This window comes from Pecten maximus, chromosome 11 (assembly GCF_902652985.1).
Source record: "Pecten maximus chromosome 11, xPecMax1.1, whole genome shotgun sequence".
Classification (NCBI taxonomy): Eukaryota; Metazoa; Mollusca; class Bivalvia; order Pectinida; family Pectinidae; genus Pecten; species Pecten maximus.
In genome coordinates this window covers 20,550,622-20,566,369 of record NC_047025.1, presented here as the reverse complement: position 1 = coordinate 20,566,369, position 15,748 = coordinate 20,550,622, and the positions used below count along the sequence as shown (strand labels likewise).

Here is a 15,748-nt window from a genome sequence, read left to right as displayed (position 1 = left end):
GGCTTCAACATTCACGTAACATTAAAGAGTATGGATTTAGATATACACTCCAGCTCTATAGATTTTCACTGGATATGAACAATTTCCTTTCACTGCAAATCTATTGTTTTATCAAATTTAGAATAAGTTATACACCAGGAAAGCTTGATTTCTCCTCTTCCTAATGATGCTTTATGAATACAAATATTATTTTCGAATAAATAAATTATAGAACTTCGCCTAATTTGTTCCCTCTATATTTATACTGGGGTATCATAACACTGACCATTCTTTAAAACCTGCTGCTGTGTGTAAACACTATAGAATAGGGCTATTTATGTGGACCATTCAAGTGCGTATCGTCCTGTATTGATCTGAACGTGTTGATAGAACATTCACCAGACTTGTTGTACATTAATAAGTCATTGACACTGTGCTGCTGAGTATGACAATAATCAAGCTGGAGCTATTCTTATCTCCAATCAAGATATTAACGAGTACTGTCAATAAAATGTCGGCCACGTCTATGCCATTAATTGCCCCCTTCGCTAACACGGCTTCTTTGTGATCATCACTCCTTTTTCGAGGAAACTTCCTAATAAAACGTACAGTGGTATTTGGATAGAATCTGAATAAGGTTAGCGTTAACTAATCTGAAGTAAGGTTATTGTTATCTGAAGTAAGGTTAGCACTATCTGAAGTAAAGTTAGCGTTATCTGAAGTAAGGTTAGCTTTATCTGAAGTAAGGTCAGCTTTATCTGAAGTAAGGTTAGCTTTATCTGAAGTAAGGTCAGCGTTATCTGAAGTAAGGTAAGCTTTATCTGAAGTAAGGTTAGCTTTATCTGAAGTAAGGTCAGCGTTATCTGAAGTGAGGTTAGCGTCATCTGAAGTAAGGTTAGCGCTATCTGAAGTAACGCCAGCACTATCTGAAGTAAGGACAGGATACTCTGAAGTAAAGCTATCGTTATCTAAAGTAAGGTTAACACTGTCTAAAGTAAGGTCAGCGTCATCTAAAGTAAGGTCAGCGCTATTTGAAGTAAGGTTACCACTATTTAAAGTATGGTAAGCGTGATCTCGAGTACGGTAAGCGTAATCTGAAGAAAGTTTAGCACTAACTGAAGTAAAGTTAGCGTTATCTGAAGTAAGGTTAGCAATATATGAAGTAAAGTTAGCGTTTTCTGAAGTAAGGCTCGCAATATATGAAGTAAAGTTAGCGTTTTCTGAAGTAAGGTTAGCGATATAAAGTAAGGTTAGCGTTTTCTGAAGTAAGGTTAGCTCTATCTGAAGCAAGGTTAGCGTTATCTGAAGTAAGGTTAGCTTTATCTGAAGTAAGGTTAGCTTTATCTGAAGTAAGGTTAGCTTCATTTGAAGTAATATTAGGGTTATCTGAAGTAAGGATAAATTGCCTGTCAGTCATAAGGCGTCCGTAATGAGTTCATGTATATGCCATGGTATTTTCAAAATACACACACTTTGTAAACTACATGTAGTTGTTATGATATAGATAAAAATAGAAGATAAATTTATACAAATATCACATTTTATTTGGATCTTTACAGACTCGTTGCAATGTACATATATATACATAAATGTTCTGGAATGACATCGATCATTCACTGATAATACAAGTAGTATCAAATAAAACACTTAAACAAAGAAAATGTCAGGACAGGATGAAAAACGATGACCATGGAGAGATGATTAGAACGGAGTTATATGGATAGATGTTTATAGACAACCGCCTGAATCACAACCAAAGCTGTATAATGTTGTACGTACTACAATTGTGCCAATTTATCATTGGGCTTATCTATTGAAATTCAATAATGTGCTGGATTTTGAGTACGTACTTATCGTAAATTTAGAGTATTGTCAAAGAATCATATTTCCAACATGGTTGCGTTTCTCTTTCATTGATGAACATGATTAGTTCATTGCATTTCATCGTGTTGAAATGTATTTCAAAAGCAATTAGTCAACATAATATTACATCAAATATTAAGATATTAGATAGGGTAAACAATTTTTACACACAAGGAATGGAATGTAACATATTTATCAATCTGAATATATTTAAAGAATGAGAAAATAATGAAAATTGAAGTAGATATACGTGTATATCCTATAGTAACACTATTTAAGACTATCATACACAAAAATCATGTTTGATTATATACGCATTTTATAGGTTTCGAATTGCTATATGTAGGGAATTTTGATTAAAATTTAGAATATTGAATTTCAAAAAAAAAAAAAAAAAAAAAATAGGGAAAAAAGATTAAAAAAAAAAGAAGATAATTCAGAAACAATATACACTGTACAACACTAGAATAGAATACCAAGGGCACATATATACATTATTATATACATATAAATTAAATCATTAAGGATTTGGCACATGTGGATAGTATAATAGTCATAACAATGTCTTTTAAACCGTTAATGGACGAAGTTTGAAATACCTCTGGCAAGTAATAGCATTACGTTTATGAGGTCAATAATGCTGAACATCACTCTATACATCCGTAACTTTCTTACACTTTTAAACATTGTCTGTTGTTCCAGGTTTCTTATAAGTCATATAAGTCTTCGCAGGAACTACTTTGTTTTGAAGATTTGCGGAATAATCGACTCAAAAGTCCACGCGCACCTTTGCTTTTTCTGCGTCCATGACCATCTGATGAGGTTGACTCGGATTTGTCAACAACTTCCTGGTCAAGTTTAAGGCGGATCTGTCGTAAGACGCCAACCAACAACTCGTCAACATTGTGATTGAGGGTGACAGACGTCTCGGCATATTTACTATGGAACTGTTCAGCCATTCTTTTAGCCTCTGTAAAGACATAAGTAAAACATGGTGTAAATGATATGTACTAATATTGTTTAATATTGTGACATCAAATTAGCAGCGTATTAAACAGATTTCGAAATTCCCAACATGACACATTGATCAATATCCAACTCAGTGATGCAAAGCAAGATAGTATTCCTACTGTGTTATTAATGATGTAATCACATGTCTGATATAAAACCTATAAAGTAATGATTAACCTTAAACTACTAATATATTGTTGTCAATAACAAACCTGCTGCTACATGGTTACCGTGCTAAACAAACATTTGTAATATTACACAATAACAATATCACTTTTAGGATAGGGAGCGCGATCAAATGTTGTAAACGTGGCGTGATATTTTACCGGCTACAATAAAACTATTGTCCCTTTTAGAGTTGTAAAACAAAGCGTTGTCTCAAATATCTATTAGTCTATGTAATGTTTGTGTTTGATTGCAACCTCCTGAAATCGATGGTGTACTGTACACCACCATTCACAGTAGCAATAAGCTGATGTAGGTCAATCAATGCAATGCTATCTATTTAAAACAATTATTTCATTCGTAAACAGACGCTGACTAATATTGGTTACAAGTATGTGTAATGTTGGACACATATAGAGATAGATTCTGTATTTGTTTATTTTCGACGCTACTAGCTCCAAATTATTATGCCGCTAGATAATGTAAATAAATCTTTTTGTATGCATAATGTTTTGTTTTATTTTTATTATGATATCCCGATGATTCATTCATAAACTGTTGACACTACGTGTCGTTTTATGAATGAAACTTCATTATAACATGACGGCATTATCAATATTACGATGACAAATCACAGCTATTAAAATATGCAATGAATAGTAACATCAATTTAACAGCTGTGAATACAATCTCTATCCAACATGAGTTATTTATTGTGTGTCCTTGTTAGGTGAATGATGATCTACAGTATCCCTATATACACTGTGATCCGTATTGTTATGAAACATTTTTATATCTTACCTTCGCAGCTGACCATTCGCTTCCTGACCAGATCGATTTTATTGGCCACCAATATGATTGCTCTGTCCATTCCATGTGTATCCCGTATATGATTAAGCATGTCGACTGCAGTGTCAAAAGACGCCCTGTTGTCCACCGAGAACACGGCAAGGTAAGCGTCGAAGTTCAGATTCCCCTGATCATCCTGTGGAAAAGTTAAAATCATTGTTTTTAGAACGCATTTGTCTGATTTCATTACGTTATAATATCGTAATCTATTTATCAACTATACGGTATGACGTACTCTGATTTATGATTTTATGTGCTTTTAATTTAACACAATGGTTATTTATATTGTATTATTAATGTATGACTTTTCAATATATCATTAATGTAATCCATTATAACACATGATCTTGTGTTACAATAATATTACACTATAAGTATGTTTGAGTATTGTACTGGTAATACTGTAAATCATACTATTATAAGTATTGTACTATGAACAATACATAACTCATCACAAGTACATGTTTTATTCTTTACGCGTACATTTGAATGCTCACTTAGCCTCTTGCATGACTGTGAGAATTATATATTGGATATTACTGTTTACTTGTTTATCAAAGGCCCCATAGTATCCATAATATCTGACTTGTCGATAACTAAAAATAGCACATGTAATCTATTTTAGGCTGAGTCATTCCGTAGCCATGGCAATATTTCAGCAAAACAGCACGCGCATTGATCGCGTTTTTTTTCTATTTACGTGTGGCCCAATCCAAGGCGCAGATGTTGTCACTTTCTTAATGAGTCACACGGCGCATATATTGTCATCACAATGGTATTGATACTATATGTCATTCATGCCCCCTGCAATGTGATTATCACCATGTGTTCTGGCCAATTATTCTTCTTGTGTGGAAATGCCAAGATTGTTGTCATCACGTGCTATTTATAGACGAGAGTTTCTACATATACGTTGATATTGCTTTCATCACGTTACGTGTTAATTGTAAGTATTGGAAATTGATGTGTGGATTCATCGCCGATGTATGTGGTCCCTGTGTGAGCGAGCTATACACGTTATACAAGTTAAGTACTACCACAAGCTCTGGGCTATTATATTAACGCGGAACGATTTTCATTAGATAAAGGCATATGGACGACAGGGATCGTCTAAGCTATCTAAAACAGTATTAACCTGACGATGAGGTTCTCTGTGCGAAGAGTAATTTTATTATCCCGTTAAAAATGTCAGTAGATATGAAGGATGACAAAACCCCTTCCAGAATGCGTGACGTCGTGCGCGTGGTATGTAATCAAGGGTTGTCTATCATTATTACGTGATTATGTATACACTTATACGTTAAGTACTTTAGTAGGAAGACTACCTGATTTATAGATAAATCCGTTATAGATGGGTACTCCTCTAAACACGTGTTTTTCTATTGGAACCACACATTTGTATGTTCCCGCTAGTTGCTATTTGCTAGTTGCCATTGTTTCTAGAATTATTTTCCCACTTTGATATTTTCTCGGAGATTCAAGCACACACTGAAGTTTCAACCCTTTGAATATTATGAGTATACTTTGTTACTGACCTGGTCAATATCGTCACAGTCGATGAACTCCAGCGTGGATTCCTCTCCCTCCAACAACACGGAAACTGTTCCACTGCCTTCAAACTCATCTACAAAAAAACAAGCTCGTGATCAATTTAAGACATTTTACAATATTTTTAGTTTTTTTTTTGTTTTTTTATCTTTTTATTGAAGGATTTATGTATTTAGCTTTTAATGTCTGAATAATCAGATCCGAAATAAAACAATAATGTGTTAAGATACTTCCAGAATTGCCAAACATATGAGTTGTCTGATGAAATATATATGAACAATTTATAGCACTTCTAAACCAGATCCACTACTGCATGATATCTAAATGGAATATCGAAAACCCTCCCAATCTTCCTTACCCATCATAAACGCATATACATAAATCACATACGCTGTTAGTATGAAATGGCTTTAGAACTACACAGATTCTATCTAACTTTAAATTAAGACTGGAAACATCATTTGTTTATCGCAGTGTAATAGAGTATTTTAATATCTGATGGCGAGATGTCGGCCTATGTAAACTGAAGTGAGTGATTGGATGGGCTACATTTTAGCTGTGTCTATATACTAAGCAACTGTGGCAATATTTGAGTTTCCAGATTTTTAATTGTGAGCCAGGCATATCGCCTTGATGTTAAATTACGGTATTGATGTCTAATTTCAAGGTTAATATCGCCATCTAATGTCTAGACATTAGCATTGCTTGTTTTTTTTTTTAAACTATTAGTTCATATACTAAAAATAATACGGCATTAACTTTCATTAAACTATTTTTTTTCTAATATATTTGAATCTTAATATGATACTGTGATGAATAATATAAATTTTAATAAAATTATAAAATTCTTACCTGATGTAATGTCAAGGTTGACCATGTACTCTGATGTCATAAACTGATTTGTAAGGGCACTCTTGCCGACCCCAGCGTCTCCGATCACCAGTACTCGGTAATACCCAGTACTAGACGAGGATGCACAGCTGCAACCTGTCATACTGCCATCTGATGTGTCACTTGGAATTCTTTGACGCTTTTGGTCACAACTTTGGTCTGCCATTTTAGTAGATCCAGCGGATGCAATACTTCCATTGCTTCTTCTACGAAAAGAATCCCCTCTGTTTTCAATTCCTTTAGATGTCATTTTAAATGATCGTACCCTTTCGATAGTTTCGTCAGAATCGCGAATATCTGAGTATGACAGACACTGAGAAAGGACATCATCGGATCCTACTGGTAAACTGTTCCTTCTAGGTTCTGCGACCTGGAATCGAAGTCCCCTCGGTCTCGGCCGATTTTTGAAGGAAGTGGATCTCGAATTAGGAGCTGACATTGCTCCTCTTTCAAAATCCATCATTTGCCTTTTAAAAGCTGCTATTTCTGGAAATAGAATGTCAACGGGTTTTTGTGTAGATGTCGCTACCATCGATTCACCCTGAGTTGCTTCTTCTTCAATAGTATCTGTAGTCATCGTTCTAAGTTGTGTAGTAAAGCTTTTAACTTTCCCTGTTGTTTTCACGAGCGCCGCTCTAGACGATATTGATCCAGAATAAAACTGCACAGCTTTTATATACACCGCGACCAATCAACGGGCCCGTCACATCGATTACTCAGCCACTGCAACCGCCTGGGTGTACGGATCCTCTACGCTAGTAACGTCACCGATATGATGTAGTATGGGAGAGAATCTCACTACCGCCAAGCGACAGTAGGTTCTGTCAAACCGAATTGATCGGATGGCGGAGAGTGCGTATTGGGTGTACGAAATTAACCTTTACGCCGCATAAGTATATCTTATCGCGGACAGTTGTAACAATTGCACATGTTCATTAATCAGTATATGTACCAACAATTGTCTATCGGATTATACATACAACTGATTGCGTTTTGTACTACACAGGTACAGCCAGTGCTTGCTGCCATGATTGTGTTCTTGAGTGCATAGTGCCACTGAGTATAGGTACTGACCGTTAGTCTGACGTAAGTCTGGCGGCCAGACTCTCGTACACATAATGTCTGTGTATTATGTAGTAACACTAATTTATCGCACATTTCCTTGTAAAATGTTGATAAATGAGACTGGCCTTGTTGTTGTTCCCGTCCGGTGGTTACTACATATTTACAGTATAGTGTGTATATCAACATAGTCTGTGTGATCACAACGGTAAGTTTAACTTGTGCCAGATGATCCCTCTGTAATGAAGGTTATTTAGACAGAGGCATAACAAACTAACCAAATAAACTATCAGCCATTCAAGAGTAAACCCGATACTGAGTTTGATATTAAAATGGTTACCTGTTTGCTTTTGGATTTGCGTCCTCCCAACCGCCAATGCTACATAAAGATGTTGCTCAAAAAATTATTATTTCATAGAGAACGTGGTAGAATAATGGTAGGGACAGAATATAGAAAGAATAAAGCAACTGGTACAGCAGATTTCCTTCTATTAGATTCATGTCATCAAACAGAGGACAGGCTATCACTTCTCTAATGCTTCAGGCGATTCCTAAATTAGTCACTTCCTACGCATTCACCGCAGGTGTTCATCAATGTATTTCAATTTAAAACAAAAGGCATTGTATTTCACAACATTTGAAACAAAAGTCATCGTTTTCACTTCTATTGAAAAAAAAGTAATTGTAAACTATATTTGAAACGAAAGTAATTGTATTTCACTTCAGTTGAAATAAAAGTCATTTTATTTCACGTTAGTTTATTTTCAATAGCTGTATGAAATATTTAGTTTAAAGTGACTATTATACAATTATTAGACTTACCCTGTAAGAATCATGAAGATCAGTCAGTCTAATTGGAACAATAGGTTACATTATACTGACCACTGTTACGCGTTACGAGTGTGTCTAAGTTACATTATACTGACCACTGTGTAGTGTATCTAGGTTACATTATACTGACCACTGTTACGTATGACGAGTGTACGTAGGTTACATTATACTGACCCCTGTTACGTATGACGAGTGTACCTAGGTTATATTATACTGACCACTGTTACGTATTACGAGTGTACCCTGGTTACATTATACTGACCACTGTTACGTATTACGAGTGTACCTAGGTTACATTATACTGACCACTGTTACGTATTACGAGTGTACCTAGGTTTCATTATACTGACCACTGTTACGTATCACGAGTGTATCTAGGTTACATTATACTGACCACTGTTACGTTTCACGATTGTACCTAGGTTACATTATACTGACCACTGTTACGTATGACGAGTGTACCTAGGTTACATTATACTGACCACTGTTACGTATTACGAGTGTACATAGGTTACATTATACTGACCACTGTTACGTATTACGAGTGTACCTAGGTTACATTATACTGACCACTGTTACGTATTACGAGTGTACCTAGGTTACATTATACTGACCACTGTTACGTATTACGAGTGTACCTAGGTTACATTATACTGACCACTGTAACGTATCACGAGTGTATCTAGGTTACATTATACTGACCACTGTTAGGTTTCACGATTGTACCTAGGTTACATTATACTGACCACTGTTATGTATCACGAGTGTACGTAGGTTACATTATACTGACCACTATTACGTATTACGATTATACCTAGGTTACATTATACTGACCACTGTTAACTATTGATAGTGTACCTAGGTTACATTATACTGACCACTGTTACGTATTACGAGTGTACCTAGGTTACATTATACTGACCACTGTTACGTATTACGAGTGTACCTAGGTTACATTATACTGACCACTGTTACGTATTACGAGTGTACCTAGGTTACATTATACTGACCACTGTAACGTATCACGAGTGTATCTAGGTTACATTATACTGACCACTGTTAGGTTTCACGATTGTACCTAGGTTACATTATACTGACCACTGTTATGTATCACGAGTGTACGTAGGTTACATTATACTGACCACTATTACGTATTACGATTATACCTAGGTTACATTATACTGACCACTGTTAACTATTGATAGTGTACCTAGGTTACATTATACTGACCACTGTTACGTATTACGAGTATATCTAGGTCACATTATACTGACCACTGTTACGTATTGATAGTGTACCTAGGTTACATTTTACTGACCACTGTTACGTATTGCGAGTGTACCTAGGCTACCTGTACTTATAAAGGTGGATACTATGTCAAATTGTCTATGAACAAAATAGATAATGCATTCACATATTTCAAAGAAATAACAAACTTACAAAGGTAATTTGTATTCAATAATACACATTAAATCCCCCTGCCCCCTCCCTCCAAACACACACACATACACACATATATTCTGATTTTGATCATTATTTTCTGACCTGCATGGATTCGGGAGGAATTATTTTGTAGGTTGAATGCAGTGAAAATCATTAAGTGATTGAAACTACGAATAGAAAATGAGTTTCTGACATGAAAATTGAATACTAATAGGTAACTTATTACAATTACATACGCATACATATGATAATTTAATCAACAAATCGATAATTTCACTTCAACAATAACCTCTAGTTATGTAACAAAAGCAGCGAAACTGGTGGTGACTCAGGTGGAACCGCACGGTCGAGACAAGTTTACAATAGAGGATTGCGTTACTAGCTGGTCCTACTGTCGGTCTGGTATCCATTAGTGTTTACTATAGGTGATTGTGTTACTATCTGGTCCTACTGTCGGTCTGGTATCCATTAGTGTTTACTATAGATGATTACGTTACTATCTGGTCCTACTGTCGGTCTGGTATCCACTAGTGTTTACTATAGATGATTGTGTTACTATCTGGCCCTACTGTCGGTCTGGTATCCATTAGTGTTTACTATAGATGATATCGTTACTATCTGGTCCTACTGTCGGTCTGGTATCCATTAGTGTTTACTATAGATGATTGTGTTACTATCTGGTCCTACTGTCGGTCTGGTATCCATTAGTGTTTACTATAGATGATATCGTTACTATCTGGTCCTACTGTCGGTCTGGTTTCCATTAGTGTTTACTATAGATGATATCGTTACTATCTGGTCCTACTGTCGGTCTGGTATCCATTAGTGTTTACTATAGATGATTGTGTTACTATCTGGTCCTACTGTCGGTCTGGTATCCATTAGTGTTTACTATAGATGATTGTGTTACTATCTGGTCCTACTGTCGGTCTGGTATCCATTAGTGTTTACTATATATGATTGTGTTACTATCTGGTCCTACTGTCGATCTGGTATCCATTAGTGTTTACTATAGATGATTGTGTTACTATCTGGTCCTACTGTCGGTCTGGTATCCACTAGTGTTTACTATAGATGATTGTGTTACTATCTGGTCCTACTGTCGGTCTGGTATTCATTAGTGTTTACTATAGATGATTGTGTTACTATCTGGTCCTACTGTCGGTCTGGTATCCATTAGTGTTTACTATAGATGATATCGTTACTATCTGGTCCTACTGTCGGTCTGGTATCCATTAGTGTTTACTATAGATGATTGTGTTACTATCTGGTCCTACTCTCGGTCTGGTATCCATTAGTGTTTACTATAGATGATATCGTTACTATCTTGTCCTACTCTCGGTCTGGTATCCATTAGTGTTTACTATAGATGATTGTGTTACTAGCTGGTCCTACTGTCGGTCTGGTATCCATTACTGTTTACTATAGATGATTGTGTTACTATCTGGTCCTACTGTCAGTCTGGTATCCATTAGTGTTTACTATATATGCTTGTGTTGCTATCTGGTCCTACTGTCGGTCTGGTATCCATTAGTGTTTACTATAGATGATTGTGTTACTATCTGGTCCTACTGTCGGTCTGGTATCCATTAGTGTTTACTATAGATGATTGTGTTACTATCTGGTCCTACTGTCGGTCTGGTATCCACTAGTGTTTACTATAGATGATATCGTTACTACCTGGTCCTACTGTCAGTCTGGTATCCATTAGTGTTTACTATAGATGATTGTGTTACTATCTGGTCCTACTGTCGGTCTGGTATCCATTAGTGTTTACTATATATGATATCGTTACTAGCTGGTCCTACTGTCGGTCTGGTATCCATTAGTGTTTACTATAGATGATTGTGTTACTATCTGGTCCTACTGTCGGTCTGGTATCCATTAGTGTTTACTATAGATGATTGTGTTACTATCTGGTCCTACTGTCGGTCTGGTATCCATTAGTGTTTACTATAGATGATTGTGTTACTATCTGGTCCTACTGTCGGTCTGGTATCCATTAGTGTTTACTATAGATGATATCGTTACTATCTGGTCCTACTGTCGGTCTGGTATCCATTAGTGTTTACTATAGATGATATCGTTACTATCTGGTCCTACTGTCGGTCTGGTATCCATTAGTGTTTACTATAGATGATTGTGTTACTATCTGGTCCTACTGTCGGTCTGGTATCCATTAGTGTTTACTATAGATGACTGTGTTACTATCTGGTCCTACTGTCGGTCTGGTATCCATTAGTGTTTACTATAGATGATTGTGTTACTATCTGGTCCTACTGTCGGTCTGGTATCCATTAGTGTTTACTATAGATGATATCGTTACTAGCTGGTCCTACTGTCGGTCTGGTATCCATTAGTGTTTACTATAGATGATTGTGTTACTATCTGGTCCTACTGTCGGTCTGGTATCCATTAGTGTTTACTATAGATGATTTCGTTACTATCTGGTCCTACTGTCGGTCTGGTATCCATTAGTGTTTACTATAGATGATTGTGTTACTATCTGGTCCTACTGTCGGTCTGGTATCCATAAGTGTTTACTATAGATGATTGTGTTACTATCTGGTCCTACTGTCGGTCTGGTATCCATTAGTGTTTACTATAGATGATTGTGTTACTATCTGGTCCTACTGTCAGTCTGGTATCCATTAGTGTTTACTATAGATGATTGTGTTACTATCTGGTCCTACTGTCGGTCTGGTATCCATTAGTGTTTACTATATATGATATCGTTACTAGCTGGTCCTACTGTCGGTCTGGTATCCATTAGTGTTTACTATAGATGATTGTGTTACTATCTGGTCCTACTGTCGGTCTGGTATCCATTAGTGTTTACTATAGATGATTGTGTTACTATCTGGTCCTACTGTCGGTCTGGTATCCATTAGTGTTTACTATAGATGATTGTGTTACTATCTGGTCCTACTGTCGGTCTGGTATCCATTAGTGTTTACTATAGATGATATCGTTACTATCTGGTCCTACTGTCGATCTGGTATCCATTAGTGTTTACTATAGATGATATCGTTACTATCTGGTCCTACTGTCGGTCTGGTATCCATTAGTGTTTACTATAGATGATTGTGTTACTATCTGGTCCTACTGTCGGTCTGGTATCCATTAGTGTTTACTATAGATGACTGTGTTACTATCTGGTCCTACTGTCGGTCTGGTATCCATTAGTGTTTACTATAGATGATTGTGTTACTATCTGGTCCTACTGTCGGTCTGGTATCCATTAGTGTTTACTATAGATGATATCGTTACTAGCTGGTCCTACTGTCGGTCTGGTATCCATTAGTGTTTACTATAGATGATTGTGTTACTATCTGGTCCTACTGTCGGTCTGGTATCCATTAGTGTTTACTATAGATGATTTCGTTACTATCTGGTCCTACTGTCGGTCTGGTATCCATTAGTGTTTACTATAGATGATTGTGTTACTATCTGGTCCTACTGTCGGTCTGGTATCCATAAGTGTTTACTATAGATGATTGTGTTACTATCTGGTCCTACTGTCGGTCTGGTATCCATTAGTGTTTACTATAGATGATTGTGTTACTATCTGGTCCTACTGTCAGTCTGGTATCCATTAGTGTTTACTATAGATGATTGTGTTACTATCTGGTCCTACTGTCGGTCTGGTATCCATTAGTGTTTACTATAGATGACTGTGTTACTATCTGGTCCTACTGTCGGTCTGGTATCCATTAGTGTTTACTATAGATGATTGTGTTACTATCTGGTCCTACTGTCGGTCTGGTATCCATTAGTGTTTACTATAGATGATATCGTTACTAGCTGGTCCTACTGTCGGTCTGGTATCCATTAGTGTTTACTATAGATGATTGTGTTACTAGCTGGTCCTACTGTCGGTCTGGTATCCATTAGTGTTTACTATAGATGATTGTGTTACTATCTGGTCCTACTGTCGGTCTGGTATCCATAAGTGTTTGCTATAGATGATTGTGTTACTATCTGGTCCTACTGTTGGTCTGGTATCCATTAGTGTTTACTATAGATGATATCGTTATTATCTGGTCCTACTGTCGGTCTGGTATCCATTAGTGTTTACTATAGATGATTGTGTTACTATCTGGTCCTACTGTCAGTCTGGTATCCATTAGTGTTTACTATAGATGATTGTGTTACTATCTGGTCCTACTGTCGGTCTGGTATCCATTAGTGTTTACTATAGATGATATCGTTATTATCTGGTCCTACTGTCAGTCTGGTATCCATTAGTGTTTACTATAGATGATTGTGTTACTATCTGGTCCTACTGTCGGTCTGGTATCCATTAGTGTTTACTATAGATGATTGTGTTACTATCTGGTCCTACTGTCGGTCTGGTATCCATTAGTGTTTACTATAGATGATATCGTTACTATCTGGTCCTACTGTCGGTCTGGTATCCATTAGTGTTTACTATAGATGATTGTTTTACTATCTGGTCCTACTGTCGGTCTGGTATCCATTAGTGTTTACTATAGATGATTGTGTTACTATCTGGTCCTACTGTCGGTCTGGTATCCATAAGTGTTTACTAGAGATGATATCGTTACTATCTGGCCCTACTGTCGGTCTGGTATCCATTAGTGTTTACTATAGATGATATCGTTACTATCTGGTCCTACTGTCGGTCTGGTATCCATTAGTGTTTACTATAGATGATTGTGTTACTATCTGGTCCTACTGTGTCGGTCTGGTATCCATTAGTGTTTACTATAGATGATTGTGTTACTATCTGGTCCTACTGTCGGTCTGGTATCCATTAGTGTTTACTATAGATGATTGTGTTACTATCTGGTCCTACTGTCGGTCTGGTATCCATTAGTGTTTACTATAGATGATTGTGTTACTATCTGGTCCTACTGTCGGTCTGGTATCCATTAGTGTTTACTATAGATGATTGTGTTACTATCTGGTCCTACTGTCGGTCTGGTATCCATTAGTGTTTACTATAGATGAATACGTTACTATCTGGTCCTACTGTCGGTCTGGTATTCATTAGTGTTTACTATAGATGATTGTGTTACTATCTGGTCCTACTGTCGGTCTGGTATCCATTAGTGTTTACTATATATGATTGTGTTACTATCTGGCCCTACTGTCGGTCTGGTATCCATTAGTGTTTACTATAGATGATTGTGTTACTATCTGGTCCTACTGTCGGTCTGGTATCCATTAGTGTTTACTATAGATGATTGTGTTACTATCTGGTCCTACTGTCGGTCTGGTATCCATTAGTGTTTACTATAGATGATTGTGTTACTATCTGGTCCTACTCTCGGTCTGGTATCCATTAGTGTTTACTATAGATGATTACGTTACTATCTGGTCCTACTGTCGGTCTGGTATCCATTAGTGTTTACTATAGATGATTGTGTTACTATCTGGTCCTACTGTCGGTCTGGTATCCATTAGTGTTTACTATAGATGATTGTGTTACTATCTGGTCCTACTGTCGGTCTGGTATCCATTAGTGTTTACTATAGATGATATCGTTACTATCTGGTCCTACTGTCGGTCTGGTATCCATTAGTGTTTACTATAGATGATTGTGTTACTATCTGGTCCTACTGTCGGTCTGGTATCCATTAGTGTTTACTATAGATGATTGTGTTACTATCTGGTCCTACTGTCGATCTGGTATCCATTAGTGTTTACTATAGATGATATCGTTACTATCTGGTCCTACTGTCGGTCTGGTATCCACTAGTGTTTACTATAGATGATTGTGTTACTATCTGGTCCTACTGTCGGTCTGGTATCCATTAGTGTTTACTATAGATGATTGTGTTACTATCTGGTCCTACTGTCGGTCTGGTATCCATTAGTGTTTACTATAGATGATTGTGTTACTATCTGGTCCTACTGTCGGTCTGGTATCCATTAGTGTTTACTATAGATGATATCGTTACTATCTGGTCCTACTGTCGGTCTGGTATCCATTAGTGTTTACTATAGATGATTGTGTTACTATCTGGTCCTACTGTCGGTCTGGTATCCATTAGTGTTTACTATAGATGATTGTGTTACTATCTGGTCCTACTGTCGGTCTGGTTTCCATTAGTGTTTACTATAGATTATTTCGTTACTA

The 15,748-nt window shown here is 36.7% G+C and overlaps 1 protein-coding gene across 1 annotated transcript; it reads right to left on the bottom strand.

The window, feature by feature from the left end:
- Positions 1–1,501: 1,501 nt before the first annotated feature.
- On the bottom strand, positions 1,502–7,266 carry LOC117337867 (GTP-binding protein REM 1-like). The gene is made up of 4 exons (XM_033899002.1): positions 6,268–7,266; positions 5,403–5,491; positions 3,820–4,003; positions 1,502–2,812 (listed from the first exon to the last, which is right to left on the bottom strand). The coding sequence occupies exons 1-4, from the start codon at positions 6,881–6,883 to the stop codon at positions 2,550–2,552; spliced, it is 1,152 nt and encodes a 383-aa protein (XP_033754893.1). The 5' UTR covers positions 6,884–7,266; the 3' UTR covers positions 1,502–2,549.
- Positions 7,267–15,748: the final 8,482 nt, after the last annotated feature.